This window comes from Lissotriton vulgaris, chromosome 7 (genome assembly GCF_964263255.1).
Source record: "Lissotriton vulgaris chromosome 7, aLisVul1.2, whole genome shotgun sequence".
Classification (NCBI taxonomy): domain Eukaryota; kingdom Metazoa; phylum Chordata; class Amphibia; order Caudata; family Salamandridae; genus Lissotriton; species Lissotriton vulgaris.
Window position 1 is genome coordinate 1624899198 of NC_141695.1, and position 23667 is coordinate 1624922864.

Here is a 23667-nt window from a genome sequence, read left to right on the forward strand (position 1 = left end):
TTTGCTCCTGGTTGTTCCATAGCGCCAGGGATTGAGACACGATTCACTCAGAACTGTGTTTTAACCTATTCAGATTGTGTATATTAAGTGCTTAATTTGAGGAAGTGGTTTTAGGTGCTCGGCACCTGCACATAATTGTGGACACCGGCGCTTGAAATAGTCTGCCACAATGTGGCGCTGTGTGGCTAATTTCGACATACCATAAAAACACGTAATTATTAATTCAATATACATTAATTTTTTATTTAAATTTGTTTTTATTGTTGCAGAAAAAAAGGTACACCAGTACAGAGTAAACAATCCGCCGACGTGGCCTCAACATTCAGCCACGAACAGCCATGTGTGCAACATTTTCTCGTTTTATAGAACTGGTACACATAAGCATGACATCGGGTAATCAGTGCATTATACGCGTGTGAGGGCGCCTGCAGGCTGGGAAGCGATGGGACGGTACCGCCGTGGGGGCTGTGAATAAGGAGAGGCGGGCGCTCGCTTGCCACAGAGGCGCAGGATCTGGGTCTGTACTGTGCATATAATAGTGTCACCAGTAAACAGAGGGGTAACGGAACTGTGGGAGGGAAGCATGTAGGCGCTAGCAGGGTCCAAACAGGGAGATATCGGCAGCAGGGTGTAGGGGGGGAGGTAAAGGGGGGGGGAATCGGCAGGGGGGGTCTGCTGTATCTCGGCCAGCGGGGTGGGGGTCAAGTGGCCGGACGTACGAGAGGCCGCTCAAGATGCGGGGGTTATCGGGGTTCGACCCTGGGGTGGCTCACATCAGATAAAGGCTACCAGTCTTCCCGGGTGGGGGGAGGGGAAGGGTCAGGCTGGTCTCCCGCCTGCGTGGACTGCCGGAAGTTGTGAAGGAGCATGGCCCATTCCATGGAGATGGGAATTTTACGCGCACCCTTGGCTTCTTCTTCTCTTAAGGCGTCTTCCTCCGCTGCCGCCCATTTGCTAACCGCCCCTTTCCACTGTGCTATGGGGGGGCCCTCTGGGGATCGCCAGCGCATGGTTATACATCTATTGGCTAATAGGAGCGCCAAGGGCACGAAGCGTCTATGGACAGGTTCCTGCTTTGAGATGTGGAGGATGCCTAGTGCACTGGACTCCCAGGTGGCTAGTGTAGTAAGGCCCGTGAGTTCCAGTAGTGTGTTGTGTACTGCCCGCCAGAAGGGTTGGAGGTCGGGACAGTCCCAAAACATATGACGGAAATTTGCAGCAGGGGAGCAGCATCTGGGACATAGGAATGGTGTGGAGGGGTAGAACTTCTGTAATCGCGCTGGGGTGAGATATGCCCTGTGCAGTATGTAATACTGAATATTTTTGAAGCGGGCGTTCCTAGAGACGCGTTTAGGGGCCTCGAGCGCTTTGGTCCATTCTGAGTCGTGTAGAGCGCGGCCTATGTCCTCCTCCCAGGCGGCTCGCAGGGTTGTCAGGGGAGCGTATGAGAGTTCTCGGATGGATTTGTATAACCATGTGACCAGGTGGCGACCCACCCCCATATGTAGGATAGTATGTATTACTGGATGCGTGTCTGGCTCGCCAGTTTGGAGATTGAAGTGGGGCCGGTATCCATGGAGCAGTTGTCTGTACCTTAGGAACTGACCCGGGGGGAGCCCATATTCCGCGATCAAGCGGTCAAGCGGCTTCAGCTGTCCCTCCTCGAAGAGTGATTCCAGGTCTGTGATGCCACAGTTGGACCAATCGGCGAGCAGTGGAGCCGTGAAGTAGGAATCCTGCCTGGGGCTGCCTATTAATGGTAGCAGCGGGGAGTATGGGGGCCTATCAGGGGACAGCCGGTGAACCCGCATCATGCATCGGCGCGCTATCGCCACATGGAGGGGATATGTTCGCCGTGGTCTGGTGCCCGGGAGGAGTAGACGAGTGAGCTCCGGAGTTGCGATTCTGCTAGTAGGGGTAACCGTCTCCTGAGGGTAGCGGTCCGCCGTCCAGTAGGACAGCCACTGGAGCTGTGCCGCGAGAAAATATGCCTCGAAGGATGGTGCTCCGAGTCCCCCCTGTGTCGTGGGGAGTTGAAGAGTTTTCAGAGCGACCCTGTGGCGGCCTGCTCCCCAAATAAGAGTTCCTAAGAGGGAATCAACATCGCGAAAGAAGGATCTGGGCGGTATCACCGGCAGGTTTGTAAAGTGATAAAGGAGCCGGGGAAGCATCACCATTTTAGCGAGGGCTATCCGTCCTATCGGGGCTAGCGGTAGTTTATTCCAGAAGGCGACCGTCGGGCGTAGGCTAGCTAGCACCTTGCGGTGATTGCCTTCGAAGATGTCTGCTGGAGAATGGTACAAGCGCACGCCGAGGTATCGGGGAGCTTCCGCTGACCATGAGAGCTTATGTAGACCGAGTTCGACGTCTCGGGGGGGTAGGTCAGGGTGTAGAGGGTAGACTGTGGACTTGTCCCAATTTACTTGTAGGCCGGAGGCCGCTGCAAATTCCGCTAATGCGGCTCCTATGGGGGTCAGGTCCGATTCTATGTCTCGGACATATATAAGAAGATCATCCGCGTACATGGACACACAATGGGTTCCGTCTGCGAGTGGTACGCCCCAGTCCACACCTTCCTGACGCAGTCGAACCGCCAGCGGCTCGACTGCCAGTGCGAATAGGAGGGGCGACAAGGGGCATCCTTGTCTTGTGCCCCGTCGAACTTCAAACGCCGGTGAGATGCGTTTCCCGATACGAACTCGAGTGGTGAGGTCGGTGTATAGGAGGCGGGTATATGCCATGAGGGTCGGGCCGATATTAAGGCGGTGCAGGACTGAGAACAGGTAGGGCCAGGTGAGAGTGTCGAACGCCTTCTCTAGGTCCATAATGAGGCAGGCGGCGCGGGGAAATCTGTCACGTACTTGATCTTGGATATGGAAGACCCGGCGGAGGTTCTGGGAGGTATTTCTCCCTGGGACGAAGCCGCATTGGTCGGGGTGGACCAGTGGGCGTATGATTTGTGCATATCGATCGGCCAGGATCTTCCCTAGGATCTTACAATCTGCTGACAGGAGTGTGATGGGCCGGTATGACCCCATGTGGAGCGGATCCCTGTGATGCTTAAGAAAGGTGACAATCACGGACTCCCGTAGCGACTGGGGCAACCTCCCCAAATGAAGTGATGCCCCGAACATCCGTGACAGGCGGGGGACCACCAGGGAAGAGAATGTTGAGTAGTATTCTAGTGGGAAGCCGTCCAGTCCCGGTGCTTTATTCCGGGACATGGCGGGCATCGCTCGGGTGATGTCAGAGGGAATTATTTTGGCGTCCAGTGTGCGCTTGTCATCATCCGATATCGTGGGCAGTGTCAGAGGGTCCAAAAAGTGGTCCGCGGGAAATGGGGAGCAGTAAGCCGGGGCCTCGTACACTCGCGTATAATGGCGTTGGAATGCCAGGAGAATCTCGGCTTGTGATTGCACTAACACACCCTCCGGGTTGATGATGTCTGTGATCGGCTTGATTTCAGTTTCCTGCCTCGCCATCCAGGCCAGAAGCGCCCCGGTTTTGTCTCTGTCTTTGTGTACCCTAGAGGCGTATGCCCTAAAATTGTACTTCCGGAGGTCAGCGCAGGCAGTCTGATATTCCGTTTTAGCCTCCGCCGTGAGCACGGCGTGTTCCTCCGAGTCGTCAGGTCGTTTGGTGAGGGCAGCTAAAGCTCGTTCCGTCGTTAAGAGCGTCCGTTCCAAGGCGCGGCGGACCCCCACTATCTGTTTGATGCATTCTCCCCTCGCCACCACCTTATACGCGTCCCATTCCACCAGTACCGATGACGCAGTGTTCTCGTTGTGTGTAAAGTAATCGCGTATGCTGGATGCGTGTGTATCCCTGAAAACCGGGTCCGTTAGACAGTCTCTAGGGAGGCGCCAGGTGGGGACCGGTGGATGCGGGGGGCGCCAGGTAAGACGTATAATGTGGGCGTCATGATCTGAGAGGATCCGGCCCAGATAATCCGTAGATGTAATCTTAGGAAGGATCTGAGCAGAGCAAAGGAAACGGTCCAGGCGGACCCGGAGGTTGTGTGGAATCGAGTGGAAGGAGTAGATGCGATCTAGTGGGTGGAGGTGTCGCCATGCGTCTGTGAGCGCCCAGTGTGCGGTCCATGTTCTAAAGAGGGCCGCCTGCCGGGGGGGCCGGGGAGTGTGTGGGGGGAGGGTGTGAGCGGTCCAGTGAGGGGTCTAGTGTGCAGTTAAAGTCGCCTCCCAATACCCACGGGACTGTGGTGAACTGGGCTAGTACGCTCGTAAGGTGATCCCAGAATTGGTCCTGATCCGTATTGGGGGCGTAAATGCTGCCTAGGAGTACCCCCTGCCCATCAAGAATGCCCTCCAGAAGTGCGTATCTGCCCATCCTGTCCACTATGCGCCGGAGCGCTCGGAAGGGGGTACCTGGCCTCACCCAGATTAATGCGCCGCGCGCGAATGCCGAATATTGTGTGGCACAAATGGTCCCTCGCCATTTGGCTTGTAGGCGATTGAGTTCAGTGGCGTTAATGTGCGTCTCTTGTAGAAACGCTATATTGGCTGCCATGCGCCGTATGTAGGAGTATACAGAGTAGCGTTTGCTGGGTGTGTGTAGGCCCCGCACGTTTAGTGTAAGAATATTAATGTCTGAGTGGGGGACTACCATTATTAGGGTGGTGTGGTTGGGGGAGGGGCTCCTCTACCATTCCTGTGGGCCGCCCGTGTATGTGCATCGTATGTGGTCCTGCGCGCCAAGCTTCCTCAAACGTGGGGGGGGGACTGGGGGAGTTAACAACAACTAGAACTTTGGGTGGGCAACTGTCCCAATTCTGAGGATACGTCACTGGGGGTGGCATATCCAAACTAGTGTCCCACTAGGGGAGAAAACCAACAGAAATTCGCGGGGGTGGCAGCATGTGTCGCTGCTGGGCCTGTACGCGGGTCGGGCTCTAGCAGGAGAAGTGTGTATCGCTCGCTGGAGCTCGCAGTTATCCGGTAGAGCAGTCTAGGCTTCTAGACGTCGCGCATTACAACAGGCAATCATGAAAAGGATATGTCAGTTGACAGTTCAGTTGTTCACGAAGAGGTGGTAGGCTGGCTGGCTAGGGCAGCGTCCAATGTGTGTGTCACAACAAGGGGGGAAGAGATTGGGCCAAATCCTGACATAGTTCCATCACTGTCCCGGTCTTTCTCTGGGGTGAACAGGTGCGGTTGACCTTCCAGGTCCGAAGCTGGGGGTGACAAATGTAGTCCGGTGGCCGCCCGTATAGCGTCTCGTCGTTCCTGCATGATTTGTGTGAGATCGGGTGAGCCCGCCTGGGAGGACGCCCGACTCTTGGAGTGGCTAGCTCGCGAGCGGCTTGCACCCCGTCTCCTTGATCGTCCGGAGTCATTGTTGCGTTTCTTCTGGGGTCCTGGTTTAGGGATCAGTGGGCAATGAAATTCGGTCCAGTCCTGCGCGTCCGCTGCCGTGTCGAAGAAGAGAGCTTTCCCTTTGTGGATCACTTTAAGGCGGGCAGGGAACAGCAGGGAATATTGAAGATCATTCGCGCGGAGGCGCCTTTTGACTTCCAGAAACGTGGAACGTCGCTGTTGGATCTCTCGGGCATAGTCTGGGAACACCATAACATGTTGGTCTTCAACCTGCAGGGGACCCGCCGTCCGGGCCGCGCGGAGGACCGCATCCCGGTCTCGGAAGTGCAGGAACTTGGCTAGCATGGTGTATTGGGCCGTGGGGGGAGACCAGGCTTGGGAGCCCGGGCTGGGACCCTGTGAGCCCTTTCGATGGAGAAGTACGGCGACCGGTCGCAGTCTGGGGTAAACGATTTAGTCCAGGATTCCATGTAGGCCAGGGGGTCCGAGTTTTCAATCCCCTCCGGCAGGCCCAGTACGCGAATGTTACAGCGCCTCGAGCGTCCCTCCAAATCCACTGTGCGTTCTTCCAGGGTCGTCACGCGGCGCAGGATCTCCTGCATATCTGCATATCTGCTTCCTGTGATTTCACCGCTGGTTGCATTTCAGTCACGATCCGTTCACCCTCCTTCACTCTGTCCGCCAGTTTACGGTGTTCATCTCGAATCAGGCTAATGTCTGTCGTCAAGGTGCCCAATCTCTCTTCCATCGAGAGGCGGGACATTTCTATTGCCGCCAGCACTTGATCCAGCTTTGCTGATAGCGTAGGGTCGGTTTGCGACGCATTAGTCTGCGTCCATGCCCTCGTCTGCGGCATCTTCTCGACAGCTGTTTCCGGGACTGCTTGGGTGGCCCTCGGTTTCCCCATGGGTGCTGCTAGATGGGAGAGGGGGTCCCCCCTGTGGTCGTCGTGTGTCTCGAGGGCGGTAGGTCGTCGCCACACAGTAACACCGGATGAGTGGTAGTTGAGTGCCGGTCAGGTCCTCCGGCCCCCGCCGGGTGTAATGCGAGGCTCGTTCCACCTCGAGGGGCCTCTGCCAGGGGTGCCAGGGGCGGTGCGCGGTTGCCGGGGTCGGCGATTCCGTTCGTGTGGGGGGCCTCTCCTCTCTGCGTGGAGGGGCCCGCGTTGACTGGCAGGGCAGGGTCAGGAGGCGTGGGCTGGTGTCGACTGTAGTGTAGGTAGGGCGCTCCTATCCACAGAGCGATCGTCCTCGGCGTCAGGTCCCTATGGGCGCCATGTTAGGGTCAGGCACAGTTAGTGGAGGTGGCCGCGTTCCGGACACCCTGGTCGGGTGGCGGTGTGTCCAGTGGCTCCCCACAATGGTGGACGTGAGATGGAGGTCACCGGGACGCCGGCAGGAGGTCCTCGGGGGGGGGGGGAAGCCAGGACGGCACTCACCGTCCTCGATCGTGACGGCGGGTTTCTGTAGTGTCCAGCTCCGTGTAAGCGGCGCGCTTCTTGTATTCCGCAATGGCAAGCTGTCCGGTCTCGCGGGGCTCGATCAGGCTCCTGGTAGTGAGCCGGCGTCAAGGTGCCGGGGTCCCGGGGTGGCTGCCGCCATCTTGCGAGCCGGGGCTCCGGGATGGAGGAGGGCGCCGTGTGGCAGCGCAGCTTCTGTGGGATGACGGCCCAAGGGGCCGAGGTCGGGGTGTCACAGTCAAGACCCCCGGGGGGGGGGGGATGGGGAGATCTCCACTCACCGCTCACAACGATGGTGCCAGGTGTCTGGGGTGGTCGACTCCGTGACAATGGTGTGCTCGCTGGCTCCCTGCGATCCGTGGTGGCAGGTAGACCGAGTCCGGGGAGCCGATCAGGCTTCTGGTGGAGATGCAGCCTCGGTGGATCGGAGCCCCGGGGCGGCGGCCGCCATCTTGTGCGTCGGGGCTCCGGAGCGCAGAGAGACGCTGTGCACCGTGTATCCCGGTGGGCTAACGTCGGCTCTCTCGCAGGCTCACTGCAGGCGTCGCTGGTTATGGCTTCTGGGGTCGCCCTCTAGGAAGCTGGATTTCGGCGATTCACGGGTCCGCATGGCTTAGTAGCGCCCGCCATTTCCCAGGGTAGGCGTCCCTCGGTCTTGGCAGGAAGCAGTCTGGCTCGCGCCGTTCGCCCACAGTAGCTGCTGGTCACTCAAGGGGTGCCCCAGTGTGCAGGGGTATCCCGGGTGTGAATTCGGGTATGTTGAGGCTCCTTGCGATCCAGGAACTGGGCAAGATGCTAGCCCGATCGCGGAGCCTCAGCAGGACACAGCCGCCATCGTGGCTTGCTAAGCCACGCCCCCCAATTCAATATACATTAATAATGGCAATTACCTGCAGCCCAAGCCATTCTTATGGCTTTGGAAACCTGAAACACTCCGAACTGTCACACTTGTAGGTGTGTGAAGGTCAGTAATTGTGTTGTTACTATCATTGGCAGCCTAGCAGGGCAATGTGTGGTGCAAGCTGCAGTGGCCTCCTGACGACAGCCTAGGCACTTATTTTTTTTACAAAGTAAGGACTGTGTATTTTAAATTGGTACATATCACCCCTCTTCCCAATTAATAATCCCATTTCTGACAGAGCCAGTTCAGAATACGCTACAATATCACAATGATGGTGGAAAGTACTATACCAAGGCTGGTAACACAAAATGTGGCAATTAATGTAACACAATTGCTTACAGAAATGTGTTTCCCAATTTTTGTCAATACTTCACTCTCCTTTTTTTGTAGGTTGGCATATGAAGAAGAGATGACTTACTACTTAGAAATTAAGGAATAGGCTGACCACTCTGACTCTAACCTACTGAAATACTTGTGCATTTCTGAAATGCCAGCATTCACCATGACATTTCACACCTCTTCCTGTTTATTAAATTGGATTATGCAGGCCTGCTTCCTGCAAACATGGGAAATGAGATCTGAAACGATGTGCTCCTGGATGACCTTTCAAACCAGAGTCTCCAGGGAAGAATAATGCAGGCGGTGCAGGCAGAAAAGTGTGCCATTGCATTAACTGAATATGAAAGGAATGACAGCAGCTAGACGCAGAACAGCAAAATGTGTGCTTGAGCCTGTCAGGGAAAGTGTTCATTTGATATTAAGTTTGGAAATCTCGCCATGTCTAGTCAATAATATAGAAAATAAGAGGTGTTTTGTCATTTACATCAGTGTACATGTTTATATATTTAGTTTAAATGAGTATGAATGTGGAAACACTATACATTTTCAATTTTTTTAAGTCAAATCAATCTCCATACTCGGTACTTGATTTTTATGTTCCTGAAATGTATGTGGAGAGGGACAAATCCACTGAATAGTCTCCATATGTGTGTTCTAGTTTGGCTGCCAACATTATAAATGTATTCTCTAAATATACTGGTAAAGAAAACTAATATTCATACAATATTTTGTCCTGAGTAAGTACCTGCGTTGGAGTGACAGCAGTGCTACATAAACCACCCTAAACAAGTAAACAGAAAAGAAGTTGTGTTGATTGAATATTTTAGAGAGATTAGACAAAGCTTTGATCCTTCTCTTTAGGTGAGATCTAATATTACATGTTACTCCTTAGCTCTTTTTCTTACCGACAGTGACCTCGGTTATGGGGTGAGTAGTACCCATGTGTGTTTAGTCTGCACTTGTGGATACCATTTATTAGCGGTAAATCCTGGCTGGGTCCCACCATGATTACAGTTTTTTTCTGGGTCCCACCATGGGAAACATCCTTTACAACGCAACTTTTACCACGCAGTGCCTTTACCACGAAACTTTTACAACGCAAACCATTACAACGCATTGTGCTGGGGGGCGCTCTAGGATAGGGAATAAGTTTAATTTACTATCCAACACCTTCCCTAGTGTCCACGGGGACTGGAGTTGGAATAGTAAATTAAACTATTTACTATCCAGCACCCCAAAGTGCTATGCGTTGTAAAGGTTTTCGTTGTAAAACCGCGTTGTAAAGGCATGCGTGGTAAAAGCATGCGTTGTAATGTCATACATCCTCCCACCATATCAGATTTACTGATCGTAAATTCCTCATACAATGTTTACACATGCTTTTTTTTCAATTAGATAATACTGGCCAGTATTGACACACATGGAAACTGCGCATGCAGAGAAAATGCCAATGCCAGGATATGATATTTAAATATGGAATTATGCAGTTTTTGGTTGCTTTCTTTGTGCTCCCTTTGCAGCATTGAAGTGCAGCTATTGCCTTTCATTGAAGAGAAGCACCATTTTGCAAAGTCTACTTCCTGCTGCTCCACTAAGGCGGCCATATTTGGCATCCAACATGCAGATCATTACTTGGAAAACAACAGCCGTTTAGGCAAGAACATCTCTAAACTATTGACCATGACCTCAGAGCTTCTGAGAAAGGTAAAATGTAGTGAGGCAAAAATGCAAGTACTTACAGAAGAAGTGTTTAAGGAGACCCAAGGCAAATCAAGCATTTAATTCAGAAAACCAATGCCAATGTGAGTACTAGAACATGGCAGAACATTACTCAAAAATGTAACTCTGTGTCTTGCGACCTCAGGACTGTGAAGGACTATAAAAAATGTTTCAGACATTAAGCGGCATCCAACCGCGGTCCGTGCAGGTAACAGCGGTGGGGCCGCGTTGGGGGGATTTCTAGGGACAATTCAGAGGGAACATTATTTAGCTATTTAATTTTGCCTCAGCATCGTCCCTCAAAATCCACCCCCAACGCCGCCCCACCGATGTTCCCTGCATGGACCGTGGCTGGCGATATCTGAGAGATTTACTGTCATAACACAGATGTTAATGGTTGGCCACAGAAGGAGTAAGTACCAGCAGCACAACTTTAGCCAACCCCATGGGAACAACAAACCAGGAGCATCATTAATTTAGCAAGAAAACAGTAAATACACGAAGCAGCAGAAGCTAGTGCAGTTGAGGAACATGGTGGGTGTCTCACATATGCTTCTCGTACTTATGCGCACGTACTTTATACATATTACTGTTTGCAATGTGCTTAAAGTCAAGAGGAATTACATTGATACATGCCCACTTATCAGAAATATTTGTCATTCAAAATTGACATGTTGTTATATATAAGGTTTGTAACATAACATAGGAGTTTAGCTGGTTGTTAATTCACATTTTTTACAATCTCTGTCCTTAATGTCACACAATAAGGAAGTGTATATTCATATAGAAGGGCCATCATGATAAAAATAATTTAATACAAATATCATTCTATGCTTATTTTTATGAAATGTAATTAAGGCTTCATCATGTTGATGGAGCAGTCATTCAAACTTTCACATCATTTACAGGAGTCATCGTGACGGTGGTTCCTGTACATGAGGACATCTCTAAATTTGGCTGGCGGGTACTCCCTAAGGGTAACAAATTACTTTACACGATCCTCATGATGAATTCCTATCCGCCGACGTCAAAATCAGGCCCTCAATGAATGATATAACTTGTTGAGGTAAATCCACAATTATGTGTTATTGTATGTTCTATGTGCAGTGCACTTTTTAACACCTTGGCTGCTAGGCGTTTTCCCCCCCTGTGCTGAAAATTGCACTTCTGCTGCTTTCATGACGAGCTCAGCTCGTCATCAGCACAGCTCAACTGTGCATCATGACGAGCTGAGCTCGTCATCAGCATCGAAAGGGTTAAAAATAATGTTTTACATTTGCATACAAAAGTAATTTTTTATACTTGTAGGTGGCACAGTGCAAACATCAAGTAAGAGCCCTCTACTGGCCAGTTGGAGACAAAAGTGGATGGCAATTGTAAAAACCGATGCTACTGGTCAGTCCACCACCATAACAGTGACAACCACGCTGATTGGTGGAATCACTACCACTGTAATAACAAAGATTATAACCAAACCAACGGCACTTTGGTGCTCAAATAAGCATCGAGAATTAAAACAAAGTTGCCGTAGGCAGGAGAGAAGTTGGAGAAATAGTTACAATCTAATGGAAAAGAGAAAATATAAAAAACTCTTGCAAGAGTATGAACCCACACTTATCGAAGAGGAAACTAGGTATTTTACTGATAAGATTAACTCAGCCGAAAAGTCTACCAAAGAGCTCTTTAAAACTGTCAAAAAGCTCTCAAGCCCTACTTCCCTTGCTTCGGCTTTACCTAGCCAAGTACTATATGACAGTTTGGCCAGTTTCTCTGGAAACAAGGTAGAGGCAGTTTATAATGATTTTAAATTGAACATTAGTAGTCACCCATCCTTTACCAGCAAGGACACTTTCAAGTTTAATAAACAGGAGTTCAGTGAGTTTTCTTTTCTTACTGAAGAAAGGGGGATCAAACTTATTGCTCTTACTAAATCAGGCTCACCCTCAGATCCTGACTTATGCCAGATGAGAGACGGTACTTCGGCCCGTCTCTCCCTTCCTTTTTAGCAGTTTGAAGCAGTTTTCGCGCAAATACAGTGGCTACCAAATGATTTTCGTTGCCTACTAGGCCAAGACCTTCTTGACCCTCCAAGGTGGTGACTCAGACTTCCACCTCCCCGAGGCAAGCATACTTTGGGCCGCTCTAGTGCTGTCAACTAGAGGCAACCCCCCATCCGTCTCCCATCCTAAGGAAGACCCGTTGTGACCACCTACTGGGGCACCGCTAGGGTCGAAACGTAGACGTACTTCAAAACTTCAGAGATTACAGGACTCCTTCAGACTAAGGATAGGACTCACTGTATTATCAAACCTCTGACTCTCCAATCTGTATATATGCCAATACTGTACATATGCCTACACTGTATATATTGTTCACAATATGAGCACTCCGATCACTTGTGTCACTTCATTTGTCACTCATGTGTATATTTTGTGTTGACAGCTTTCACTTGTTTTTGTTAACTTTGGATATCATTGAATGATGCAATTCAGATAAAAAGTAACAATTTAAGAAGAGGTTGTGTTTGACTTTCTTGCTACTCATTTTGAGCATCTATGATTAACGCTTCTTACCCAACAGAACCATTTTGTTTATATATACACCCTCAGATCCCTGCCCGCCAAAACGTTTAAAAGATCTAGGAGAGACATTTGCTCCGGTTTTGACAAAACGAATGAACAACGTTATTACTACTGTGCAGGACTCCAATGAATGGGAAAAGTCTTCAATACTCTCCTTTTTAAAAAGGTGGCCAAAATGCTTGAATGGCACTTTAGCAATGTCCTTTCTGAACTCCTCAATATGCATGAACTCTTGGATGAAGCACAACATGACTTTAAATCTGACCATAGTACAGAAACGGCTTTGGTGGTCACTTCAAAAGAGATCAGGACCATTTTAGACAAAGACAGGAAGGTAGCTGTGCGTCTTCCCGATTTGACTGTGGGATTCTATACAGTGAGTCATGAGGGCCTCATCGATTAGCCCACATTGGGATTTGTGGCACAGCTCTTGATCTTCTGGCTTCCTTCCTTTCAAATAGGGAACGGACAATTTGTCTGGGTGACTTTAAATCTAAACATTTTCTGTTTCTCTGCAGCATGCCACAGGGCTTTTCCTTGAGCCCTACGCTGTTTAATATGTATGTTACCCTGTTAGTTAAGCTTATTAAATCCTTTGGATTCTCTGTATTTGCTTATGCTGATGATACTCAAATTATTGCCCCCATTTTGAACAACGGTGCAGAGGTTGCCAGGCGGTTTAACAATTGTATGTGTGAGGTGGCCAAATGGATGAGGCTTGACTGTCTTAATCTAAATTCAGACAAAAATGGAGGTTTCACTTTTTGGCACAGACACTCTGTTTTGGAATTCCTCCTGGTAGATGTCTTGTCTTGGAACTCTCCTGAGACCAGCGCCTATTGCTAAGAACTTATAGTTATTGTTTGAAGTTAATCTGTCCTGCTTCCTCATCATAAAAATGCTAGGGGACATTTTCCTCTTTATCCCGTTTGAGCTGCAAACACTAGTAGTCATTGCTCTGGTTTTGGCTAAACTTGACTACGGCAATACTCTGTATCAGGGTCTTCACTCAGGCACTTTGGACAGACTAATGGCTGTGCAGAATGCGGCTGTTTGGCTTTTAAAGAACATTCCTGTATTTCAATCAGTGTCACATGTGCTGAAGGAACTTCATTGGCTCCCGATCAAGAAATGGGTGACCTTTAAAGCACTGTGTTAGGCCCATATATCTCTCTGAATGGTCGGTCCAAAAGCTTTGAAAAGGAGTTTTAAGTGGTATGTAACCAGAAGACATCTGCCCTCCTCTGCTTCCAGAGCCTTGGTGGTACCCACTGGGGCAAAAACGTCTCATGGAGAGGCAGAGAGTTTGTTTTCAACTTGTAAACACACTCCCCCTGGAACTTACACTCTGGCTGAATTTATCACCTTTAGAACGCAACTTAAACTGTGGGTTTTTTCAGCACCTCTTTAATGTTGGTTCTGTTTGTGGTACTTCTGCATGCTCCGCTGTCAGCGCCAAGACACCTTTTGCGATTTGTCATACTGAATAAAACCCTATCAATCAATACCAACACCATTGCCACTGTAACAAACTCAGTTTCTGTGTATTCCCAAGGCTGCTCAGAGAGTGGAGTACCTACCAATGTAATCACCCGCCCAATTGTATTAAAAACCATTCCACAATCAAAAGCAGAAATAGCCTAGCAAGAGCAGAATGAGAAGGAAGAGGATGATATACCAATGCCTGGAATACTGCATGATGTTTTTTCTGGTAGTCCAAGTGCACAGGATGACACTCAACCACTGACCACAGTTCCATATGCGACTGATGGTAGCAGCAGCAACACCTATAGCACAAACTTTAGAACTATTACCCTGATAAATTTCCGCAAAGGGGCTGATCATGGTCAGCTGCAGAACAATTAGAGAGAATCCACAAGGGCTATAGCAGGGATTGCAAATCAATTCCAAAATCTGATCAGATCCAGGCATAGTGTATTTCGATCAACCATGTTTCATCGCAACCAGCTGTACTGTGATTTGGATGCATCACAATGGGAATGCTCGGGGACGTAGGAGAAAAATAGCTAACAAATGTGCAAAATGCCACATACCCATGCAATTTGAGAATTTTCCACAATGCTAGCAGATGGTCATGTGGCTATTTTAGTTGTACTAAAGGCAGATACCTGTGCCCTACAACAGGGACAATTATGCCATCTGCTGCTGCCCAGCTCTCTAGTGCATCCATCAATAACCAGTAGCAGCAGCCATTCTCCACCTCTATCGCTTCAATCTCACTGTTCCCAAAATGTATCCCCAGTGAAAGAGATGTAATAGTACTGCCCAGATCCACTATCCTGTATCAACTTAAGCCAAAAAGTGTGCATCTTAGTTAATCAAAAATGATGAAATAATATTACTTTGTTTATGATGAAAAATATATTTCAGTAAGGATTCTAGTTTATGTTTGAGCAAGATAGCGGATGTTTGGGAGAATAGAGGTTCGTTGGTGAGGATATTTGAGCATTATAATCTTTGTTACATTGAAAGGGTAGTGGTAGAGAGGAGGAATTAATTACTTTAGTATTGCGTGTTCATAACTGTAATAGCAAAACAAACTTGAATATTTTTTAATAGGTTCTGAGACTCTTGTGTTTTGCCATGTTTTGAATTGTTGTTGTGGCTGTTTCTGTAAGAAAGTAGATTTTTTTCTAAATTAATGTTTTGTACAGGATATTTTAAGTACGTTTTGATAACTTAAATATGTAATATCCCTAAAAATCTATTGGGATTTTCAACAAATACCATGTACTCTGGACATGAGACCTTATTTTGTGCTAATACCTTATGTGTAATTTGTTACCATGCAAATCCTAAATTGACTTTGCAATTTGTTTCTGCATGTGAATTTACAGAATGGAACATTTTCAGTTTTACACATCTGATTTTTCCACATACAAATGTACCACAAGGTAAATCCACAAGTGCTAAAAAACTGCAAGCAGAAATATTGAAATTGCCTGGTTAAAATTAACACATGAAACCATGTAAAATGTTTGCTCCTCGAAACTCACAATCAGAGTCTAAGTAAATGAAGTTCAGTGTCTTTTTTGTCAACTGAACATTCTTGTGGTTTCCTTAAACTTTTCTTTCCATTATTCCAATATACACTAAATCTTCCAAATAGCAATCACTGAGAAAGCCTATATGTCTGTCTAGCAAATCCGAACACAGGCATGAACAAAAGGGCAGACTATTTGCACCTTGTCTCTGTGCAAACTGCCTCTTTTTGTGCCTCCTATGTCTGTCTCTTATTCCCAGCGCCTGTAGTGCTGCATGCCACTTCACTACTTAGGAATAAAAAAATATCAGTACTGCTAGATTAAGATATAGAAATCTGTGGGCTATCAACCAACAATCTAAAAAACATTCTTTCAAAGTAAACCTTTTCAAACACAACTATCTTGTGATAGAGTCATGGATAGGAAAATATTCTGTAGTATATTGAAGTAGCATTAGTGACCTTGAGAATTTATGGTGACTACATCTTTCGAGGCACTTGATCTAGTCTAAGTGGCTGCAAACAATTTTAGGGTGAAACTTATGTTACTTTTTCAAATGTCATCACCCCCTAATAGGCTGCTTGACAGACAAAACAAAAGGAAAGAGTTTCTATAATGTGTGTGAACTTTAAATTGTTCCTGGCTAGAAATGTGATTGTCCCTATGCTTCTAGTACTCTTGTACAAATTGCAGAAAATTACAAAAGACTGTAACAAACTGTCTCTTGCAAAGATAAAGCATCTGGATATCAAAATACATTTTCAATAGTGTTTTAGTACAAAACTAAGATGAGACCATAAATGACAAAGATACAACTATATTGCACACTCTTTCATTGTGGAAAATTACTTCCCTTGCATATGTCTCGCAGGCATTCGTAGCAACACTGAATTGGAAAACTCAGTCATAGAAAAAAAATGCCAGCACTGTTGTAACACAAAACTACTACAATAATGCCAAACTTTGTTGAGTGGTCAATGAAGTTCCAGGATCAGATACACAACAGGGTAAGTCTCAAGCTTGTTGGATGAGGGTCATCCATCAAAGAGGTTTGAGTCCATCGTGTTAAAGTGCATTGATGTCAGTGTCCTGCTAAATATGGTGGACTGGTCATCCACTGCTGTTTGACCAAAAGCTAAATAATCCTGGGCCCATAAAGACCTGCTGGGACCTTTTCAATCCAACAGGAACAAACCAGTGTGTGCATTTATGTCATATTCTCTACTACTTCTGTCTGTCAGTTTTATGGGTGACATCCTATTGACTCAATCTTATATACTCTCACCTTGATAGCTTTCCAATACAAGCATACATTTTGATCATTTACATGTAACATAAACTTTAAATGGCACAAAACATGAATTCCAAAATATTTTTCTACTTAAAGAATTCCTCTCAACTGCCTGTGATGAATGGAGCTCACTCTCTAGTCATGGCATGCCTGCATCGTGAAACAAAGCTTGCTTGCACATCACACTTACGGCGGATCTCAGCAGTGGCATACTTTGGAATCATAGAGTCTAAGGTGAGTTCCGGATGTAGAATGCAGCCGTGAGTGTAAGCATCCATTGGGAGGGTGTCCAGCAACTCCCTGTACTGTAACACCCTGGGGTGCATGATGCTTCCTTCTTCTGGTATCAACTGTGGAATTAGTTCTGAAAAGGAAAGAGACAGATTGTTTAAAACTGGCTAAATTTGCAGTATGCTTGCCAATGAAAACAAATGTACCTCAATAAAACATGTAATTGGAAGCACATGTTCTAATAAACCTGCATTCACTCAGTTATAACTGCAATCAAAAAAGCCTATCTAGAAAAATCACTTGTTAATGACTCACCTATTTCTCAATAATAAATAAGTCAAAAGGTCTTTATTTCGATATATATCATAAAAAACAATATACAGCAAGCATAAAATACATTTCATAAAAAGATTAAGACAATAAATACAATACACGTTAAAACCTGGGTAAAACAGCATTAAATTGGACAGAAAAAGACCATGACTACGACATACGACAATACACAATTACAAAACAGATGACGTAAAAGCTATGACTCCGTGACTAAGGTTACGGGAACGTATAGACCAGGCCCAGCTAATAAACTTTGCCACACGGATGACAATAAAGGCAGTAGTGTCCATTTTCAAAATCCTACTGGCAGCCATAGCAGATCTAGTGCCCAACGAACAACATACTGGTCTTAACCAGACTCTTCTGGGTAATGAATACATTGGACAGCAGAATAGTAGATGTTCAATATTTTCTATTACCGTTACACAAAAAGGACATTTGTCACTACTTTCTGGGTTCCAAGAGTGTGTTAGCCCACGCACAGGTAGTGAGCCCACTCTCAGTTGATGATACAATTACCTATTTCATATTATGATCACTTTACAAGAGGTGAAATTGGTGCCATACTTACAAAGCAAATGTGATCATATTTTTTTTATTTCACAGATTTATCCTCTTGTGTTCTATCCACCAGTGTCTGCATCTTAAGAGAAGTTTCACTGCTGGGCAGCTCATGTAAGAGGCTCTTGGCTGGTTGGACATGAATGTGTGCATAAGTGTGGGAACTTGTGAGCTGGCTGAGCCAGTGAGACTACCATCTAACTCAGACCAGTATCTGCGCACAGGTACCCTTTTGCAGAGGGGACTGCTCATTGATCGGTGCTGACCTGTACATGCATTACACTATGAGTGGCATCCATAGTGAATGTATAAATCTCTAGTGGTTTACCGAAAAGTGTGTGTGCTTCACTGTGTTGTACACTATGGGCAAAAAACTACAGTTTTGCTATAGTTAGGCCTAGAGACTATTTTGATGCACCAATCATATGGTAGATCAGGTTCCCAAATTCAGATTTGACAATAATTTCCACGTATCTGCCCCATTCTGACCATTCAGGATTTATAATTGTCATCTGATTCAGCTTATAATTAAATTCTTGCCTTTAAATCACCCTGCTCGACCAGGGTAATTACTCTGCTGAGGGTAGCTTGTCCTCTGAAGCCAGTCACAGAAAGCGGTCCCCTTTAATGTTTTGAAGGTAAGGGACAAGAAATATATGACAGTTAGGGGTACATCAATCCATCAATCAGGAGTTTGTATGGGGCGGCTACCCACCTGTGAGGGTCTCAAGGAGGTGGGAGTGGTGAAGGCGAATTGCACGTAGTGGTGGTCGGTCCAGAGGAGTTTGGTGGTGTGGCTGTAGGTGAATGAATGGATGAATGATGAATGAAAATCTTATAAAGCGCATGAATACCCAAAGGCGTCTTGGCGATGAGTGAATCAGAAGAGAGCATAGGAGGGCCAAGCCCTGAGGGATCATTGGTTAAACAACCACGTTTTAAGATTATTCCTGAATGCTAAAAGTCTGGGTGCAGCTTTAAGTTCTGGAGGCAGATGATTCCACAATAAGGCTGTGGTTCTTAAGAAACTTCGGCCGTGACCTGCCTGAAGGTACTGACCATCAGCAGATTCGCTGTACTTGACCAAAGAGTTCTGCTGGGGGTATACCATATCAGATTTGCCCTCAAATAAGCAGGTGCATTTCCCTTGATTGATTTGTATGCTAGGCAAAGAGGCTCAAAGGAAATGCGGTGGTAGACTGGAAGCCAGTGCAATTGTCTGATAGCATCCCTTGCGGATTGAAATTTGGGAATTTTGAGTAGAAACAGAGGAGCAACATTTTCGATGGTCCGAAGTTTTCAAATTGGATAACCTCAGTTTTCGTAGAATTCAACAATTGCTGGCCATGCAGCTATTCACTGAACTCATATATTCATTAAAAGTATCACCAGCCCCACTCTTGCCCTTTGCCATTGATACAATAATTTGAGTATTGTCTGCATATGATGCCAGGGACAGCCCAAAAGATCTAATCAGGGTGGCCAGTGGGGTAACATAGAGATTAAATGAGGTTGAAGAAAGGGAAGATCCCTGAGGTACCCCACATGGCAGATAGAAGGTTTCTGAAATGAAAATCCTATTTGACACCACTTTATTGCGTTCTGGCAGGTAAGTTTTGATAAACATCAATGCTGAATCGTGAAAGCCCACATTCTGCAGACGTCAATAAGTACCTCATGGTTGACCGTATCGAAGGCCGCAGATAGATCAAGCAGAATCATTACTGAGTTGCCTCCAATATCCAAGGATGATCTAATTTCCTCCGTAGTTGTAAGCTGCGCAGATTCGTTGCTGCGTGTCTTCTAGAAGATGGATAACCGCCAGATGGGAGGAAAGTTGGGTGTTCATCATTTTTTCTGCTAACTTAGCCGGAAAGGGAAGCAGAGCAATTGGGTGATAACTAATAGGTTCAAAGGGATCCAGAGTGGGTTTTTCTCGGATGGGGAAGTACAGATGCAGCTTTCTAAACAGTCGGAAAAAACGCCTGTTTTAAGCATAGTAGAAAAGATGGCTGAAAGATGACGAGATATAACTTCAGGAATCAGGTGGATCACCCTGGGAGGACATTGATCGTTAGGGATCCCGACTTAGTCGAAGGTATGAATGCAGCAACGTACACTGGAGAGGGCACAGCAAATTGTCCAAAGCTCATGGGCTTAGGGCTTGAATGAGTGAAAGACAGTAAAATGTCATTATTGTTTAAATTATTAAAAATCTCAAGGACTTTCACCTGAAAAGTCCTAACTAAAGATTACAAAACGCCTCATTCGTGGTAGCTGTATTGGCTCCTTTCAAGACGGTCATTTATTTATTACATGAAAAAGGGATTTAGATGTATTAGTGGCTGACTTTATATGTGCTGTGCAGTATTCAGTTTTAGCTTTTAGGATAGATTCTTTGTATCCACTAAGACAGGTTTTGTATTTTATATTTAGCTCTCTCCTCACTGCAGTAATAAGTTCGCTATTTGCGTTCCTGTCAGTGAACCATGGCTAAGAAGGCTTTCTGTGATTAGTCTTCGAACATCTGGCCGGAGCAACCTCATTTAAGGTTGAGAGAAGCCAATTGTCATAGCCCTCTGCCATCCGATCTGCACTAGTTTCCTGAATGTCAAGAAAATGAGTCAGTAGGGAGTCAAGATTAGAGGCTTGGATTTTGTTCCAGGTCCGGGATTTAAGGTAGGGTTTCAGTGTCCTGGGGGGGAGTTAACAGAGCATCTGAGATCCCATACTACAGCAAGATGATCTGTCCAGGTAAGTGGTAGGGTACATGAAAAACTGATGTTGGGATTATTAGTGAATATTCCGTCCAATAAGTGGTCATTCTACTATTTGGACCAGGCCTAGTCCTGACATTGTGTCTGTCAGGAGTTCTGTATCAGTGTCAAATTGTTTTTCCAGATGGTAGTTAAAATCTCTGAGAACGGTGAAATCCTTTTTTAGTAAGTAGGATTCCAGAACTAAGCTGATAGCACCAACAAATTGTGCTTTTGTCCCTGGTGGCCGATAGCAGGCCATTAGAGGTTTGAGTAGTAGATACTTTGATGTTGAATATGATCGCTTCTGTGCCTTCAAAACAAACTGATGTGAAAGCAGTTTGCAGCTGCTCCCGGTGAAAAATGGCAAGCCCTACTCCCCTCCTGACAGGTCTGTCGAGGTGAAACACCTTATATCCTGATGGTGTAGCCGCGATAAATTCAGGGCCTGAACACTCATCTACCCAAGTTTCTGTTACATAGAGCAGGTCAAGGCACTGATTAATAATCTGTTCTGCGACCTCAAAATGATGCTTAACTAGTGATCTCGTATTGATGAGGGCACAGCGCAATGTTAAGCCCTCAGTGCATGGGGAAGTATCAATGGCAGAGGCCTTGCCGGTGATGCTTGTCCTGATAATTGCCCCCTACAAAAAATGTTGTTACAGACGGGATATACCCTCACTGCTGACTGTAGCAGGTCCATGGGACTGATCAGGTGACAGGCGAGGCTATCGGTAATAGAGTTAAGGTTTAACAAGCCTTCACGAGAATACCTCATCTGCTGTATGATCATGATCCACCGGGATCAAGGGAATGGGTCCTGGGCCGGGTCCAGGCGCAGACGGAAGCAGACAGGCTTGCATCTGGTGCGCCAGTGGCGTACCCCCTGTGCGCGTCTGCTGCATGTCAGGGCTATCGTGCCTTTAAATCCCCGGCGGAGGCGGTGCCAAGTAACAACTGCACCGTTAACCTCCCACAATGGAACTGTAACAGTGAGGGCTGAAGGAATCGGCCTTCAGCCCTCCCTCCACCCAAACGACGCGACTAGTGCTGCGTTGGACCAGAGAGGTAATGTACCATCGATATTACATGCACCGCAGCAGCAGTAAGAACAAGCTCAATTAAGTGTATAAACAACTCAAGTCACCGAATTGACATCAGTGTGAGAAAGTAAATGTAACAATTAATAAGTTAAATAGCAGCTAGCATTAGAATGCACAACAAATTAAAAGTTTTAAAGAGTTCTGGCTGAAGAGGGAAAGGAAACTTCGTAAACAGCTTGACTCAACTGCTCGTCGGCGCCATTGTGCATTTAAATCCCCAGCTGAGGCGGTGCCAAGCAACAACTGCACTGTTAACCTCCAAAATGGTGACTGTAACTGTGAGGCCTAAAGGAATTGGCCGTCTGCCCTTCCTCCACTCAAATGGCATGGCTAGCGCTGTGGTAGGCTGTGGTGGACAAGGGAGGTAACAGACCGGCTGATATAACACTCGCACCGCAGCAGCGGTAAGTATGAGCACTATTAAGTGTGCAAACAACTCAAGTCACTGAATTGACACCACTGTGAGAAAGTAAATATAATAATGAATAAGTTAAAAAGTAGCTAGCATTAGAACGCACAACAATTTAAAAGTTTAAAAGACTGCTGGCAGAAGAGGGAAAGGACACCTCGTTAGCAGCTTGATGTTTCCGCAGGTGATGTTTCCGCTGGCGCAGAAGATGAGGTTGAGTGTGTGTCCGGGTGTGTGGGTAGGAGTGGTAACTAGCTGCTTGAGCCCAATATTGGCGAGGTTCTCCAGAAGGGACGCGGTGTTCTGATCACTGGGGTTATCCAGGTGGCAGTTGAGGTTGCCTAGTAGGATGCAATCAGTGGATGCAAGAGACAGGTGTGCGATTAGGTCTACGATGGCATCGGTGAAGGGCGGGTAGGGGCTGCGGGCCTGTAGACGAGAGTGCAATGAAGGGTGTTGTTGGAGTTGTCTGTATCTGGAAGTGGACATGTTCCATGGTTGTCATTGGGTCGTTCAAGTTAGCGGTCAGGCAGAGGGGTGTTCCTATGGATGATGGGGATGCCTTCTCCTGGTCGGACGACGCAGTAGCCATAGGGGATGGCGGTGGCGATGTCATGGTCAATAATTCCATGAGGAAGGCAATGTCAGGAGAGATGGCAATGAGGAGGTCCCAGAATTCCGAGACATGTTGATGGAGGGAGCGCGTGTTGAGGAGGATGCAGCTGAGCCAGTAAGATGCGCTGTTGTTTGTCTGGGAAGCGAGAGGAGCTGGTGTGTTGAGGTGGGTGAGGGTGGAGCTGCAATTCCGGGAGGAGAGGGGTCCTTGGGTGTCCTTCGGCCATGCAAGGTGGCAGGCAACGTGGTGTCCTGTGTTGAGGGTGAGGAGGGTGCTGGATTCGTATTGGTGAGGGGTCTGAGAACCAGGGTCTGTGGTGCTGGGCACAGTTCAGGCGTGGACAGGTGCAGACGGCCTGCTTTTGGTGCGCCTTTGGCGTACCAGCAGCTCGGCTCCTGTGTACGCCTGCTGCTTGACTGCCATTAAGTAGTTTGCAGGGGCTGGATAGCTAGGAGGCAGGAAACGCGGAAAGGGGTCACTGGAGGGGGGCAGGTCCACGGGGAATCACAAGGGCGGGGAAAAGAGTGAAGAAAAAGAAAAAGGGACAGAAAAAATACGAAAGGAAAGGGTAGAAAAATTAAAGAAGCAGAAAAAGCAGAAAAAAGAGAGACAGAAGGGCAGCCCAACTGCAGGGCAGTGATGCCCGACAACTGGACCCCCAGGGTCTCAAACTCATGACCAGAGGGTCAGCAGCAGCAACGGGGGCAACAGCAACTACCAGGTGAAGCTGTGCAGTGAAGGAAGCAGTCCACCAGTAAGGTCAGCATCAGAAGTCCACTAGTAAGGTCAGCTGTGTGCCTTAGGCTACCAGAGAAGGTCTTTCAATTGATCGATTGAATGCACCATCCTGAAAATTCCCACAATGCTGCTTAGGAGAGTTGGGGTGAAGAGATGATATGTCACCTTAGGATTTGTCAGAATGACCTACTTTTTCAAACTTTCAACCCCTGCTGCTGACCAAGCGAGAGTTTGAGAACAGATTGACCTGGGAGAAATAATGCCAGAGGAATGCCCAACTGGAGGAGA

At 47.3% G+C, this 23667-nt stretch overlaps 1 protein-coding gene across 1 annotated transcript in view; it reads right to left on the minus strand.

Annotated features, from left to right (window-relative positions):
- GDAP1L1 (ganglioside induced differentiation associated protein 1 like 1) overlaps positions 1-23667 on the minus strand; it is a 425118-nt gene that overhangs the window by 218707 nt on the left and 182744 nt on the right. Inside the window, exon 3 of the mRNA XM_086932567.1 lies at positions 16820-16993. Coding sequence (XP_086788693.1) covers positions 16820-16993 — 174 coding nt within the window. The remainder of the gene's footprint in view (positions 1-16819; positions 16994-23667) is intronic.